Source organism: Neurospora tetraspora, assembly GCF_033439725.1.
Source record: "Neurospora tetraspora strain CBS 560.94 chromosome Unknown B0H65scaffold_1, whole genome shotgun sequence".
In the NCBI taxonomy this organism is placed as follows: domain Eukaryota; kingdom Fungi; phylum Ascomycota; class Sordariomycetes; order Sordariales; family Sordariaceae; genus Neurospora; species Neurospora tetraspora.
In genome coordinates, this window is record NW_026944383.1 from 2,724,673 (window position 1) to 2,739,730 (window position 15,058).

General features: G+C 51.5%; 3 protein-coding genes across 3 annotated transcripts; 1 reads left to right on the forward strand and 2 right to left on the reverse strand.

The window, feature by feature from the left end:
• Positions 1 to 4,946: 4,946 nt before the first annotated feature.
• Positions 4,947 to 7,527, reverse strand: B0H65DRAFT_514821 (uncharacterized protein; the record flags this gene model as incomplete). The annotated part of the gene is made up of 3 exons (XM_062828650.1): positions 7,054 to 7,527; positions 6,297 to 6,992; positions 4,947 to 6,260 (listed from the first exon to the last, which is right to left on the reverse strand). Exons 1-3 carry the CDS (start codon positions 7,102 to 7,104, stop codon positions 4,947 to 4,949), a joined length of 2,061 nt encoding a protein of 686 aa, XP_062686138.1. The 5' UTR covers positions 7,105 to 7,527.
• A 3,172-nt stretch (positions 7,528 to 10,699) lies between these two features.
• Positions 10,700 to 12,235, forward strand: B0H65DRAFT_23839 (uncharacterized protein). The gene is made up of 2 exons (XM_062822283.1): positions 10,700 to 10,849; positions 11,776 to 12,235. Exons 1-2 carry the CDS (start codon positions 10,798 to 10,800, stop codon positions 12,102 to 12,104), a joined length of 381 nt encoding a protein of 126 aa, XP_062686139.1. The 5' UTR covers positions 10,700 to 10,797; the 3' UTR covers positions 12,105 to 12,235.
• A 243-nt stretch (positions 12,236 to 12,478) lies between these two features.
• Positions 12,479 to 14,493, reverse strand: B0H65DRAFT_562948 (uncharacterized protein; the record flags this gene model as incomplete). Its single annotated transcript, XM_062830218.1, has 3 exons — positions 12,479 to 13,400; positions 13,445 to 13,989; positions 14,164 to 14,493. The coding sequence occupies 3 exons, from the start codon at positions 14,491 to 14,493 to the stop codon at positions 12,563 to 12,565; spliced, it is 1,713 nt and encodes a 570-aa protein (XP_062686140.1). The 3' UTR covers positions 12,479 to 12,562.
• Between the last annotated feature and the right edge of the window lie 565 nt (positions 14,494 to 15,058).

A 15,058-nucleotide genomic window follows, 5' to 3' on the forward strand; every position in this document is an offset into this window, starting at 1 on the left:
AGAATGAGGTCGTGGACGCGAGAGGAGAAGTGGGTGGAAAGAGGCAGAGCCAGGCAGAGCGAATGTGGAAAAAGCGACAAGAAGCGACTCGTTTCAAGAGACGACAAGAATGGTTGCTCGTAGCTTCCATCTATTGTCATTGATTCTCCTCGAACCCCGAGGTTGAGGCGTTTCGAGTTTGCGCGTTCTTGCCTGCCTGGGCGCCCAACTTTTCTGCCTGTGTTGGCCCCACCCAGAAAACAGGGGGTCAATTTCGTGGTGGATCCTGCCAAAAGCTTGTTTTGCAGGCACCTTTGCGGCTCAAGTGCACAGGGCTGGTACACAGTGTGCACGATCACGCCTTCCCTCCTCAGCTTCTCACCAGACTCCTCATCAAACTCACAATGGGTCTCTGACCAGATTGGGAAGCGGCTACCTCTACAAGCTGTGCGGTGAGAAAAGTCTGCAAAGGAAAGGAAAAAAAAAAAAAAAATTCACAATCTCCGAGTCCCCAGCTCTATCTTTACACCGCCAACAGCCCCAGTGATGTTCGCGCCTGCCTTATGAGACTCTGGAGAACAATGAGGATTCCGATTGTTCACCCCTCATTGGCCCACTTCCATTGTGTGAATGGACTCGAGTCAGGCTTATCAGTTACCCGAAAAGCGAGCTCATCTCTGAATCAGGAGAATTGAGGTTTCCTTCCCTTCTTTCTTTCACCGTTATCGGCCTCGAGTTTCACCGCCTCACATCGCAGTGGACTACAACGTGGACCGACCTCCATCGGCCATGTCTCGCTGTCTCAAGCGGTCTGGGAGCCTCATCCTTCTGACATTCATCTACAAATTCTCCGAGAGCCCTACGAGGCCCTCCTGCTGACTACATTTACAGTGTCCGGAGGGAACACTGGAAGGAAGATGATCGCCTTGATCTACAACATCGTACGTTTCGAGGTCGGTGAAGCCGAGCCAGAGATGGGATGCTCATCCATGAAGCTTACCTTAGTTTCAAGTGAACCGGTGAGCAAACCAATGAGATGTCGTACTATAACAATTGTCTTTCTTAACCGTTAGATCTTCCCCGGAAGCACCTGTCAAACAGTCTCGGAGAATTTCTCACATGAAGCAAGCTTCAGCTATTCAAGCTCCCGTCTGCCAAGCCAAGCTCACCACATGTCTTACACATTGAATTCCTTCCCGCTTCTAATCCGTACTGTGGGGTGTCCGGTACAGTGGCCCCCGTCCCCTTTCCCGTTCCGCGTCCCCAGATCCGGGGTGCCGGGACGGGCCTTGTGCTTGGCACACCTCGAACTATAGGAACATTGCAGCGACCTATCATCGATAGGGCATGTATCGACAGCCTCCTACCCGATTTCAATGCCGCCATGTTACATCTAGCACGGGCTTGATCTTCGGATAGATCTAGTCAAGATGTTGGCTTACCGATCCTCGATATCTCACACACACACGACTACCGCATGAACCATCCCCGGACCCCGGATGGCCCGGAATCTTCGGATCACAGTCAACGGTTCACCGGTCATGGCGTGCGAGCTAACTTGTTCTATGTATCAGGGTTTCCTACTGCAAACGTTCACTAACCTTCTACCGCATATTCTCACTCGGCCCGGAAATATCCCCACACTCTACGGCCAATTACGTTGTGAAGTGCCGGCCTGCAGGTTCATTCTCTCAATGTAATTGGCCGTAGAGTGTGGGGATATTTCCGGGTCGAGTGAGAAAAAGCTGTATGTAGCAGTCCACGAAGATCATTCATGCTACACATTCGCTGTTTGCCATCGTCGTACGTTTCCCATGGTTCCAGAACACCTCACTTCGCAGTTCAGCACTAGCCGGACCATCCACAGTGACCATTGTCAGCATGTTATCCTCAAGGTATAGAGGTATCTACCTATCTTACTCCCGGACACGATAAGGGTCAACATACACATTTGGCAAACAATGAAGACTCACCGCGGTACACCTTACCCAGACGCCAATACTATAATTCAGAGGTCTGTCAGTAAGTATCAATTATTGTCTATAGGCACCTGCACGTCCTCAGTTTGGTACTTAAAACATCAAACATTCCACCCCAACCTGGGAACAAAATAGACTGTTGGTCTAAAACCCAACATTGTGAAGCTGAGCAAGTTAAAGTCCGATCTTTCCAAGCAAGTGCCTGATCAGTTACTGCTCAATGCTTTTACGATCTCGATCAACAACCCACGTGGTGTTTGAAAGGCCGTTGCTCCTACAAAATAGGGGCCCTTGATTAGGGCGCATTCTCTATTTCCTGTAGGAGCTCCACCGTGGCAACACGAATCGTGGAACAACATCGCGATTGTCGATCTGAGGATCCTGCGATACGCTATTCTCACGAGCCAGGAAGAAAATCTTCTTCAAATCCTCCAACGTCGTTACTATCAGCTGGTGAATTCTTGTAATCGGGTTTGGGAGTACTTCGCTGTGTTCGCGCGAGTGTAATGACACGAGTCACGACTAACACCCAAGTCCACCAACCCACAATCACGAACTCGGCGAATCTACAAGCCCTTTTCACATTGAACACTCCGACTTGTTTTCGATCTTGATGTTCCACACCCAACATAAGATCTCCTAGCCAAGATTTCCCCAGTGCTCAAAAAATCATGTTGTGATGATATCTACTCGAAAGACGAAGAAAGTGCAAGAACGACTGGTAACCGCGACCGAACAAAAAAAAAAAAAAGAAGTGGCGTCACTGCTTCTATTTAATTCCATGAACTTTCCTCCCGTCGCTGTCAAGCTCCTTCACCTGTGAGGGCTCGCGAGGGCGAGCTACCAGTTTGCACACATTGTTAGGATTTTTAAAGTTCACACCCCCAAGCCTTTTGGAACTTCACAGCACCAACCGAAAACAAGTATTCCTCCCAAATACCGTCCAAGCAAAGTAACTACCCACCCCTATCCTCGCCGTCGCGACTTCCCACCTACTGCACTGCACTGCTTTCGTCACCGCGCACCGCGGCACTGGAGCCCGATTCGACTCAGCCTAGGCCTAGCCCTCAGCAAGGTAAACTCGAAAACGGATACAACCATCGGCATCCCCCGACAATGGAGTACAGTCCAATAAAAGGCGAATTTGACCAGCAAGATCATAGCACGTGGTTCAATTCTTTTTACCACGGCTATCGCGGCACCCGCCACCAAAGCAGCTACTAGTCTACTAACCTACATGCTCCAAGCTGAGCATCTACCTACATATGTACACTACTTACCACCCACGTAGCATAAGGAAGTCACATAAGGAGAAGCCATGACGAAACGGTACGGTATCGTTTCATCAGACGAGTCGTCCGTCGACATAGAGAATGTGGGAACTCCAGACAGACAGACGGACAGACATACAGATGGACAGACAATCATCATCATCATCATCATCATCATCATCATCATCATCATCATCATCATCGTGAATCACGATGAGCAGGTGGTCAAGGTTTTGCGGATTGGGAATGGGGATCCGTTTAGGTGATGAGTTAGGTTGGCTCGCCCGGGACAAAAAAACGTAGACTGTGCGCGGGCCGCACTACCAAAATCATAACATTGCCGAAGCCATTAAGACAACTCTATTTACCTAGATACATATAGTCGAGCGATCATAAGAATCAACTAAATACGGATAGTCCAATACCGCTCGTTGTAATTAGGAAAGGCCGTTACAAAACTGTAATAGGGATTACGATAATTCGAAAACACATCGGCTAGAATCCTTTAGGGATACTTATATATAAGAACTGCCTAGAAATTGGATTTGAAGGTATGATAAAGACGCTTGGATGCGTCATAAGAGTATACCCAAGGTGTAATGTATTGACCGTGACGTGTTCGGTCTATTCTTACGACTATTCGGTAGTTTTCAAAATTCCTAGGTGTTCTGTTAATATGTTGTTGAAAAACTGTTGCTGAGTCTACGTTTTTTTGTCCCGGGCGAGGTTGGGTACTTGTAATTTGGATGTTGATTGTGAATGGAACAACAGATAAGAAGTTGGAGGTTGATTGGAGAGGTTACGTAAATCCATCGGCCGTCGGCCGATCGGTGCTTTGTTGAGGGCGGGAATGTGGGAGATCATGATGCGTGACGGCAATTGAGTCGGCTTTTAAGTCCTGGAAGGAGTGGAGCCGGGGATGTGGTTGTGGAAGATGTTGGGTTGGGGAAGCAAAAAAGCCAAAACAGATTTTGTTTTGGTGTTGATCATGGTGACTGCGATGATGTGCAGTGCTATGATGAAAAGAGGGTAAAGGAGGTGATGTAAAGGTGAGTGAATTGGATAGGTCTGGTAGGTAGGACTGTGTTATAAACGAACAAAAAAATGCCTGTTTATTCAGAGGTAGATCTTCCAACTGTGCCTATCACGAGGAGGTGTAAAAAGGATGATGAAGATCTGTAGATGGTGATGGAGAAGCGTGAAGAGTAGCATACTCGAGGGTATCAAACATGCTCTAGAATCACAAATGTGAACAGCAGACACATTGAAAGAGATCAAACACAAAATCACAATTTTTATGGGAGGAACAAAAGAGTAACAATCCAAAATGGCCAAGCCATATATAACTTAAATTAACTATTAACCTACAATGGGTGATGCCGGGTGGAATGACAGATTATATCCACCAGGGGTATGTATATGTACGATACTTTATATCATTATCACCAAATCCAAAAACATTTTGCTCTTCCAAACAAGACAAAGAAATAAAACCCGGCTTTGAAATACCCAATGAGGCCAATGGTTGTAAATCCACTCGCCCGCCCAAAACACCCCGTTAGCAAAAATGCATACATGTGGTTGATGCTCTTCTTCGTTAAGGATCGTAAGAATGATACCGCTGTTAATGTTTTTTTTTTTTTTGTTTATCTTTTGTTTTACATGTTGATATTGTACACGCTTTTCATCCCAAGCTCAAGCCTAAGCCTAAGAGAGCTTAGAGAGCAAGAGCACCGAGGACGACGGCAACGGCAAGGCCGAGACCAGCGTTGACACGGCCGCTGCCGGCAGTGACAATGGGAGGGCTGATGACGCTCGAAGAGGGACGAACAAGGCCGCCAGTGCCGACGGCAGTGCCGATGGGAACAGCGGGGGCGCTGGTGACAGCAGGAGCGCTGTTGACGGGAGCAGCGGCGCTGGTGCTGACGCCAACGGCACCAGTCTTGGTGACGGTAGCAGAAACGACAGGGACCGCCTCGGTCTCGGTGACGAGAGGGACGCCGGTGGGAGCAGGGACGATGGCAACATCATCAGTAGTGCTGGTGAAGTGAATCTGGGGCACGGTCATGGTAGTGTCGACGATGACGGTGGTGCTGGAGCTGGCAATGGTCGAGCCGGCCTCATCGGTGCAGGGAACAACGGTGGTAAGATTAACGGTGATGGTGGTGAAGACGGGAGCAACAGAGGTAGGGGCAGCAGTGCTGGTGACGTAGGTGGGAACGCCAGTAGCGATGCCGGGGTTGGTGTTGACATAGGGAGCGCAGATACCCTGGAAGAAGGTGATGGCCTCAGAGATGATCGACTCAGACTCGCCATGGGCGTAGATGCACTCGTAGACGTTCTTGACGAAGAGAGCGTTGGGGCAGTAGCAGGCAGCATCGGAGTTGTCAGTGCAGCCAGTCTCGAACAGGAAGGTGTTCAAGCACGAAGGGACGACACCAGGGCAAGGAAGGGGCTCAACCGGGGCGGTAGAGACAGGAGCAGCACTGGAAGTGGTGTCGACGGCGGCAGCAGAAGAGCTAGCGACGCTGCCGGCGGAGGTGGGAACAACGACACCGGTGCTGCTCTCAACGGCGGAAGAGACGGCAGCGGAAGAGGCGACAGCAGAAGAGGCGACAGCAGAAGAGGCGACAGCAGACGACTCAACAGCAGCGGCGGAAGAGGTGGAGCCGGCGGGAGCAGAGATGATATCACCGATGGAGGTGGAAATAACAATCTCACTGGGACCCTCAGAGCTGGCGACGGGGGCAGCAGAAGAGGTGGCCGAGATCACAGTAGTGTGAGTCTCGGTGACAGGGCAGACGGTGGTGGAGGTGGCAATGGTGACCACAGTGGTGGTGGCAGGGCAGTTGGTCACAGTAGGAGCGCAGCTGGTGATGGTCTGGATCTCAGTGACGAAGATGGTCGAGGTGCTGTCGAAGCTGGTGACGATGGTGCTGGTGACGGGAGGAGCAGACACAACCTCGCTGATGGGAGCGCTGGTGGTCAGGATAGGAACATTCTCCGCGGGAGTGCTCTCAACGGGAGCACTCTCGGCGGGGGCACTCGAGACGGGGGCGCTCTCAACCGGGGCGCTGGTAATCTCGGCGGGAGCGGTGCTGGTCTGGCTTCCAGGAACGCTCTCAGCAGGAGCGCTGGAAGAAGCGACGGGAGCAGCAGAAGTGCTGGTAGTCTCAGCGGGGACGCTGGGGACGCTGGAGGTGGCGGCGGCAGAGGTGGTAGAGGCGCCATTGGTAGTCTTGGTCTTGGGAGGGACGGTGCTCTGCTTGGTGCTGCAGTCGAAGGAGATGGTGCTGATGATGACACTGCAGCTGGGCTTGGGCTTCTCGGGCTGAGGAGGGTAGATGATGGTGACGTTGGTAGCACCACCGCACTGCTTGTTCACGACGTTGGTACCGCCCTTTGTGCACTGATTGCGGTGCTTGCAAGTAGATCCATCGGGCATATGATAGTGGAACTCGAGATCGCAGTCGAACTCGGGCGTAACGTGGATAGAGCCCAGCGAGAACTTGTCGCCGGCACCGAAGGAAGGGGCCTTGCTCTTGTCAGAGCCGCAGACACCGCTGATACCCTTAAAGGTGCGCTTTCCAAAGCGACCACCAAAGCCAGCACCCGAGGTCCAGCCGTTGAAGTTGAAGTCCATGTACTGAGAGAAGGGGCCAGCAGAGAGATCATCGAAAGCGAAGCCAGTCTTTTGCTGGTCGGTACACTTGTTGTCGGTGTTCTGAGGGCAAGTGAATGCCGGGGCGTTGTGGAAGGGGAACTATGAGGAAGTATGTGTTAGTTGTGGGCTGTTGAAGACATAGTTGGATATATAGACTTACAGTGGCGGCCGCGCTGGCAGCGAAAGCCAAGAGAGAAGCAGAATACTTCATGGTGACGACTTTCTAAATCTGAGAAAAAGAGATGTGATTCGGAAAAAGAGGAACGGTTGTCCTATGTGTATGGGTGCACTGGTTTGCGCTGGAGTCAGAGTTCTTGTTGTTAACCTGGTATAGGCAGTGTGGTACGTGATTCGATCAACGAATGGTGGTGATAACCTGTCAAGGCGAACACAAACAATAACAAGAAAGAAGAGAGGGGATGGAGCAAAGAAGCGAATGGCTTTGACTCCTGAGAAGGGCTGGAGAGTGATACCAAGAGAGGCAAGAGAGGAAAGAAACAAGATGATGGAAGAAAAGGTCTTGTGGAATACAACCAAGAGAGATGGTCTGACGAAGAGAGGGAAGCTTTGCTCTCATATAGCAGCTCGAAACACTTGGATGGGTTGATGGAAGCATTGGCAGGTCATCGCCAACAGGGGGGGGGGGGGGGGGGGGGGGGGGGGGGGCAGAGCCAATGAGTTCAACGGCGGGCTAGACTTTTCCGTTACTTGAGGGCTGTGCACCAAGGAGAATGTAACCATTTCAAGAAGTCATATTGATATCCCATGCTCATACTCTGGGATGGGCTACGAGAACCACCAGTCACAGGTGGCTGCCAGAAAAAAAAGATCAAACTGCCCACAAGGTATGGTTTGTGGAAGACCAAACAAAGAGGGCAACATTTTGCCTGCGGGCAATACGACTTGCGGCGCCATGGCGGACGTCGGCAGTCGAATGGTTCAGTGTTGAGCGGTTGTGAGGTCAGTTGCAAAAAGAAAAGAGGAGTCGACGAGTGGTTCGGAAGACGTTGTTGCCATGTTGAGGGTTTGCCAGGGTTTGCAATGGCTTGCAAGGGTTTGCATGCTGTCGCGCGGCTCCGTCGTCCTTTATCAAAGCATTGTCCGGTGGGGTCTCTTGTTAAGAAAAGGGACTGTTCTGGTTGGTCAGATGGCCTCTTCCTCAGTCCGATTTTGTCTCTGGTGGGTACCAACAGGGGTTCTCCATCTGTCATTAGTCCTATTTTGGCTTAGGCTAGGGGTCCCACAGGTCCAATCGCTTGTTAGCGCGCTGCTCTTTCCATGTATGTTTTTGTCTTTTTGTCTAATATGTCCCATTGGCGAGAAAGAATTACCTTACAAACTCCAAGAAGAGGAAGGAAGAGACAACTTCAAGATGGCTACCTCGACCAGAACAAGGTCGGCACTTGGAATCTGTGACTTTGACAGACATTTCCTGCAGTGTCTCGCGGGTCGAGTACCAGACCGCCTTGTTGTGGATAATTCTGATATCATTCTCATCTCAGGCGGTTTTTGGCTTGTTTCCCCTCTGTGCCAGAGACCGGCATGGCCCAATCTCACGCTTGGCCGTTTTTAACATCTTGGTCAGATTCGAATTAACTTCTGTGTCCCAGCGTCCCAGCATGTAGGTCATCACCACGAGCACCACACCATCACGACAGCCAACTGCTTAAGCTGTCTCCAAGATGGTACACCTGAAGCGAGGACGCATTGGATCTTGAAACGAAAACACCTGCTCAGCCACGCCGCATACGCTACTGCAGGTACTGGCAGATGAAGGGTGGAGGGGACCACAATGCCACCACACCCAATCGATGATGACCTCCCCGATTGCCTCTCGATCAGGACGATTTCCAATTCACGGACTGCTTTTAGTCCAGAAGAGAAAAAGTGGAGGAGGCCCCATGCTTGTCTCCCCAGGATTCGGCCCATCTCGGCAGCACTCTCCATCCCCGGTTGACTTCGCTTCCTCGTGGTGACAGCAACCCCGCCTTGGACCCAAGCTCTTTTGCCGAATTCATCACCGGCAACGGTTGATGTTCCCTAATCCAGCATCCGACCCTGCCAGCGTTTTCTATAGTGACCGCTTTGACCTTCTTGGGCTCTGATAGTCTTGTCACTATCAACGGACTCTACCATGCTGAGAGTAACCTCGTCATTTCAGATGGTCCGAGTGACCGGTCAACAATCTCCTCCCTGGTCCAGCTCTGGCGAACTTCTATCCTGTCCGGAAAACATCTTGCAGAGGGGGCGAGATGTCGGATTACAACCGACCGAATGGAACCCGATTGTGGCTTGGTGGTGCTGAAACATGAAACTAACTTTTACCAAGAGTTTCCCATCGGCCCCCTTGACTGGCAGCAATGGCGCCCAGGGGAAGTGTTCTCTGTGGCCAATGGTCAAGCGCCAAGGTCAAGCGCCCACGTTATTCGGCGGCTTCAAACAGCGTCATCTCGGGCGCTTCGATTCTGGATTTCGACGGCCTCTTTCCTTCGTCGATGAGGTCATATTACACGCCGGCCTTTCTTGAGAAGTGGAAATGAAGACGAGCTGAGCGAGAAGGTGGATGTTTTGATAATTGTTGTTCAACAAAGAACTCAACGTGAACCCACCGCCAATATTGGAGCGTAACATTGCACAGCGCACGGATGACGTCCGAGCGAACAGTCATTCCACATGCAGCTCAGCTAGGACATTAACAACAATCGGCCTCTAGTCTCCCGGATTTGCTAAGAGGCTAATGAGCAGTTCTGTACTCCTTGACCTGCTGAGCTCCCCATGCTGTGGGCTTCCGGATCGGACGGCGACAGTCACTTTGGCCCCGATGCCGTGTGACCACGACGGAAGGACTGCAATTTCCCGAAACATGTCTCTTGACGGCGAGTCGCCCGCTTTCCATCACTCTTCTGTCTCTCCAACTCGAAGAATATTCTTCTGTCAACGCCTCATTGTCTCACCTGCAGCGCCAAAGCGACGCCGGCGACAATGGCTGTTGATGAGCCTGCTCCACACTTCAGCAGCTGTCGTTAATCAATTGTCATCAATACAGTTCACGCGGTGCGACCTATCGACACTTTTGCCATTTTTAGCACGCGGCTAAGGACAAAGACTCCAACTGCTTCCATATCTCAGCACGGGATTGATTAACTTGCGTGTCCTTCTCTCGGTCATTCCAAGTTGTCGAGACATGATGCTATTCACAGTTCAAACCTGCGATGAGGTTGATATCAATCAGATACGCGACACTGCACTAACACTTACAGCCATGTGGGCAACTTGCTGATCGCTCTAGTTTTAGGGCCAAGGATCCGCAATCAGCGACCCTTGTCTCAAGCACTGATCGACAGGTACAATTGCCTCTTGCATGATGCCCCGAGCTTCACTCCACTTGTTGATTTTCAGATCTGACACTCCCCACACTTGTTAGCATCCTTTTATCCTTTTGAGCCTCAACCCAGAAACAACGGCAAGCTTTCCGGGTCCTTAATTCTTCAAACACGGCTCCCGGCACTCTGGATGCTTTTTAGTTTCTCTAGATACGAGGAAAAGGCGTGTTGACGGCGGGCGGGCCTCCATGCAACTCCATCACCATTCCATCCTTCATCTCGGGCTCTTGGCAATGGTCGCTTCTCCTGAACTACGCATCTTCACACAGCAACCCAAGACGGGCAAACCCCCCTGGCCCTGGAACTCTCGTGCACCCCATGTTCATTCCAGGAAACCGACATTTTTGATTCTGCACGTTTCCTGAGAGGGGCTAGAACTTCAACACCATCCTCGAAACGGTCGGCTCCCAGACCCCCACACTCAACCTTCTCTTCGGCAAATGGTGGCTGAGCATTTGGGCTGTTTCAAAAATGTCCATGATCACATCCGTACATGTTTGCAAAGATAAGCTTTCGGTCTAATGGGGAGTTCGTGGCAGTTAGCTTCCCGCGGATTGCTTTTCCGTTCTGTCGGTAACTATCAAGCTCTTGCTTTCCTGCTCTACCTCGGACGACATCACCACATTTGGAATCATCAGTCTATACTTACTCAGGACCAGGCAGCTTCCCCGACTTCACGGGTTTTCGGCCGTTATGGGACACTTGGTGGAAGTTTTGCGTCCATTGCACTTCACGACCTCCACGTTCATCTCATTTTTCTTACTGAATCGATTCTCTGCCCAGCCCGTCATCCCAACCCTTCTAATACCGGAAGCCCTTCTTCCCCGCCATCTCGAGACGGCCCCCACAAGAATAAATCAACTTTCCCCAAACCGCCTAGACTCTCCAGTCAACTCCGCAAGTTTTCTTAGCGATCTGGGCATGAACGGCAGATCTCCAAACTAGTCGTCTGAAAGCCCCTTTGTTTCAGATATTCTCCACACTCAAACCAGCGTTTTCTATCTTTATCACTGACATATTCCCCCACGAGAATCTGGACCGTCGTCTCTTTGCGGAGTCGGGCAGATTCCCGTGTGCCGGCTGTCGTGTGCCGACGGTCATGTCGACCGTGAAAAATCAGACACCGAATCTGGCCGCGGACATCGATGGGCCGAGGGTAGTGCTCTCCGGCTTCGCACTCACGGTGTCTATCCAACATTTTGAAAAGACTGGCCGTTAAAGAGGAACAGTGATGAAAAGCTCCGCCGAGACACTTCGCGTTATCTCCCGAAGGGAATATGTGTTGACTAGTTGCGTCTGTATCCTGTTGCTCAGCGGGCATATAGACATTTCCACCCAGCTATCACAGACAGCTTCACCTCATTTACATTGCAAAACAGCCATCCGTCCTCTCCGGTCAGCTCAAAAGGATATACACATCATGAACTCGCATCACTCGAGTTCAGATCACCAAATCTGCATAGTCACGGCAAGCTTGCTGACATCTCTGGTTGTCACAGTTTCTCCGAGAATTCTGGCCAGCAGCATTACTTGCTTCCTCACCAAATGTTCCCTCCCAATCAGGATGTCAGCCAAGAACATCTTACCTATCAAACTGAGAAGCCCCCGAGGCCGGCGAGGCTCCCAACGGTTGCGTGCCTCACTATTCAGTGGCCGGCTGGTGACTGGCTGGATTGGAAACAAAAAAGAAACCTCTGAAGAAGCAAGCGGCTTACCTAACGGGCTAATCACCAGCTTCAACACACCTCCATCTTCTAGAACCCACCAAGCCACGACTATGCAAGGAGTATGCGGTGATCCAATCGGACACACACATTGGTTGCGATAGCTGTGGTTGGTTGGGCAAGAAACCTTCCACATACCTCTATAAAGAAAAGGCCTTTTACATCTTATACTAGAAAGGCCAGCCAATAACCGTCCATGTCCGCTCTCTTACGTCCGTCTTTGCTCGGTATTCAACCGTCTATAACTCTCATCACGACGCCTCAAGGTTTCACATCCACATCCGCATCCCGCCCGGCAAGTTTTGTTTGAACCGCCTTAGGCATGCATATGTCTCAAAAGACCGATTGGGCGTTGACTTGAATATATCTACATCGAAAGAGATCGCGTTTGTGGCTGGCCAGCTCTAACCAGCTCCTTCCCTTTTCTGTCCCAAAGTGTCGTTCCTTCCCCCCCCCCCCCCCCCCCCCCCCGGCCTCTCGGTGGCACCTTCCCTACCTGAATACGTCTTACTACACCCGACCTTTCCCCCCACCTCCTCCTTCCGTAACTAATGGAACCCTTTCACCCCTCTTTTTCCCCCTCCTTCCCCTTCCCTTCCTCGTCCTCCTTCTCCACAATCCCCGCAGACAACTCCCCAAAAACAGACGCTGCGAGTCCAGAACCACTACCATCATCAACTTGCTCCGGTCTGAGATAGATGTCCTCATTCAAAGCTTGAAGACGAGGCGTTCCTTGACCTTGAAGGCGAGGCGTACGTCTAAGGCGGGGTGTGCTTCGACCAGAGGAGGTATTCGGGCTGGTGGTGGTGAGTATGGGCTGGTTGAGACTGAGGGTGACGCTACCTCTACTCCCGTTTTTGCCTCTCTCTGTGTTGGGTTCTGTAGGTTCTCTCCAGGATGAGTGGATGGATTGTTGGGAAGGGGTGGAGATTGTGAAGTTTTCCCATGATTGGATTGAGTGTGTGGCAGCGTTTGTAATAGGGGGAGGAGCATTGCTGGGAGGAGGACCGCTGGGAGTATTACCACTGGGAGAAGGTTGGGCTTGGACGGTGGCGGTAACAACAGACGTAGTTTGTGAGTCGGCGGGTTGTTCACGCCGGGAGAGATGGAGAGACTGTGACTCTGAGCAGGGGGTCGAGTTGGTAAAGTTTCCCAAGTTGTTGTCCGTCATGTTAACACCCGCAGCCATAGAGAACGGCGTAGGAGTGTTCGGTGGTCGGATGGTTGCTTGAACGGTTGATGTATTCGGCGTCTTGTCTTCTTCTTCTGATTCCTGACTCTCATGAAGGCGAGCTAGATTGCTTCTCGTCAAAGGCCTGCTGAAATTCGTGGTTGATTGTCCCACCGGGGAAAGGCCGGTCTTCTTCCTCAGAACTGGAGACTGACCAGCGGCAGTGATTCTGGAAGTTGAGCCGGAAGAGGGTTGGATGATAGCTCCTTCGACGGCCGGGATTTGGTATACTGCGAGGATCGCTCCTCGAGGATTTCGGAGAGCTGGTGGTAGTCGTAGTTATATAAGTCTTCAACGCTGGAGATGGAAGACTCGGGCTGCAGGTCGGCGGTGTTGGTGGTGTCGTTCTGTTCGACGGAGATACTGTCATCGATGAGTCGCCCGTGCTCGTCGTTGTCGTGCTCTCCAATGTTGACATGGGTGAGATCGGTCTCCTGGCTGTGACTACGGGAAAGGCTAGATTGGTGCTCGGAAGTAGAGGCAGCAAGTCTTGCCAGAACATTGTGATACGACGAGATCAGTGCCCTGTTGGTAACTGGCTTAACCTCATCTGCCTCCGTAGCGGCATCAAGCTGATGACCAGTCCCAGACTGCAAATCCCTCCGCTCATCCTCTTCCTCTCCCCGCTCCTCCTTCTCCCACTCCTTCTCCCTCTCCTCAAGCTCTCCCCGCCACTCCCTCCTCTTTCTCCCCTCCTCAGCCCACATAATCGTCTTCCACCTAATATCCTCCAACTTCTGAATCCCCCCTCCCACATCCTCCCCACAGAACGGCACGAGTCTTCCCAGCATAATAATCTCCCCTCTTGACAGCCGCGGATCCTCCACGTACTCCGTCCCCCCGTCAAAGATAACCTTACCAGGTACGCACTCCGCATCCACCGGCTCGTTCCAACCACGGCAATTCTTGTACTTCTAGTACTTGAGAATGACCTGGTCGTCGCGAGTGTCGGACTCGGAGGTGGCAAAGCCGGAGCTGCGGTAGTAGGCTTGGCAACGGCAGCAGAAACCGAAGCGGGTTTCGGTGAAGTAGGGGTGTGGTGGGCGGCAGGAGGCTGGTTGAGTTTGGGGGGCTATGAGGCTGGTGAGGCGTGGACAGCAACAGATTTTGGAGGCGAGGGCGCCGCTGCCGCTGCTGAAAGGAGTGGACGGCGATGCCTGTCCCTCGGGATCGTCCAGCAATTGACGCTGGCGATGGCAGGGTCGGATACCGGAAGATTGGTGACCGCAGACGGTGTAGAGCTTGCGCTTTTCGAGACACATCGTACTGACTGAAATGAACTGGCGATGGTTTGATGGGTGAAGGTGTAGAATAGAAGTCGATGGACTGGTCGAGTATGAACGGCGTGTATCTCTAGAGTTTGGTAAAAGGAGAAAGGAATTGAGAGAACTGGAAATCTCGACGAGCTGGTTCTATATAGTCGTCGTGAGAGAGTGTAGCCGGTCAGCCACCACCAACCGTTTGCTACGGCGTGACGAAAGGGGTTGAGTGAATGGGATGATATGGAAAAGACAAGTCCCGACTCCTGAATCCGACCGAAGGCGAATTCCCGGCTCTGGATACTTCATCAGTTATCGCCAAATGTTGAAGATTAATCAACAGCCACTCGAGAAGTGCGATTCAGAAAACTATAACAGAAATGGTTAGCTTGAACAATTCTTTTGGCCAGAGAAGCTCCGCTCTAGTCTTCAGCTTAATCCTTTGTTCTGCGTGAGCAGCCTTTTATAGGGAAAATGTAGACCTGATGTCCATGATCTACTCAATTATGACTGACATCCATTTCAAAACCCTGCTACTTACATCTAGGCACTTTTGGGTTGGGATCCC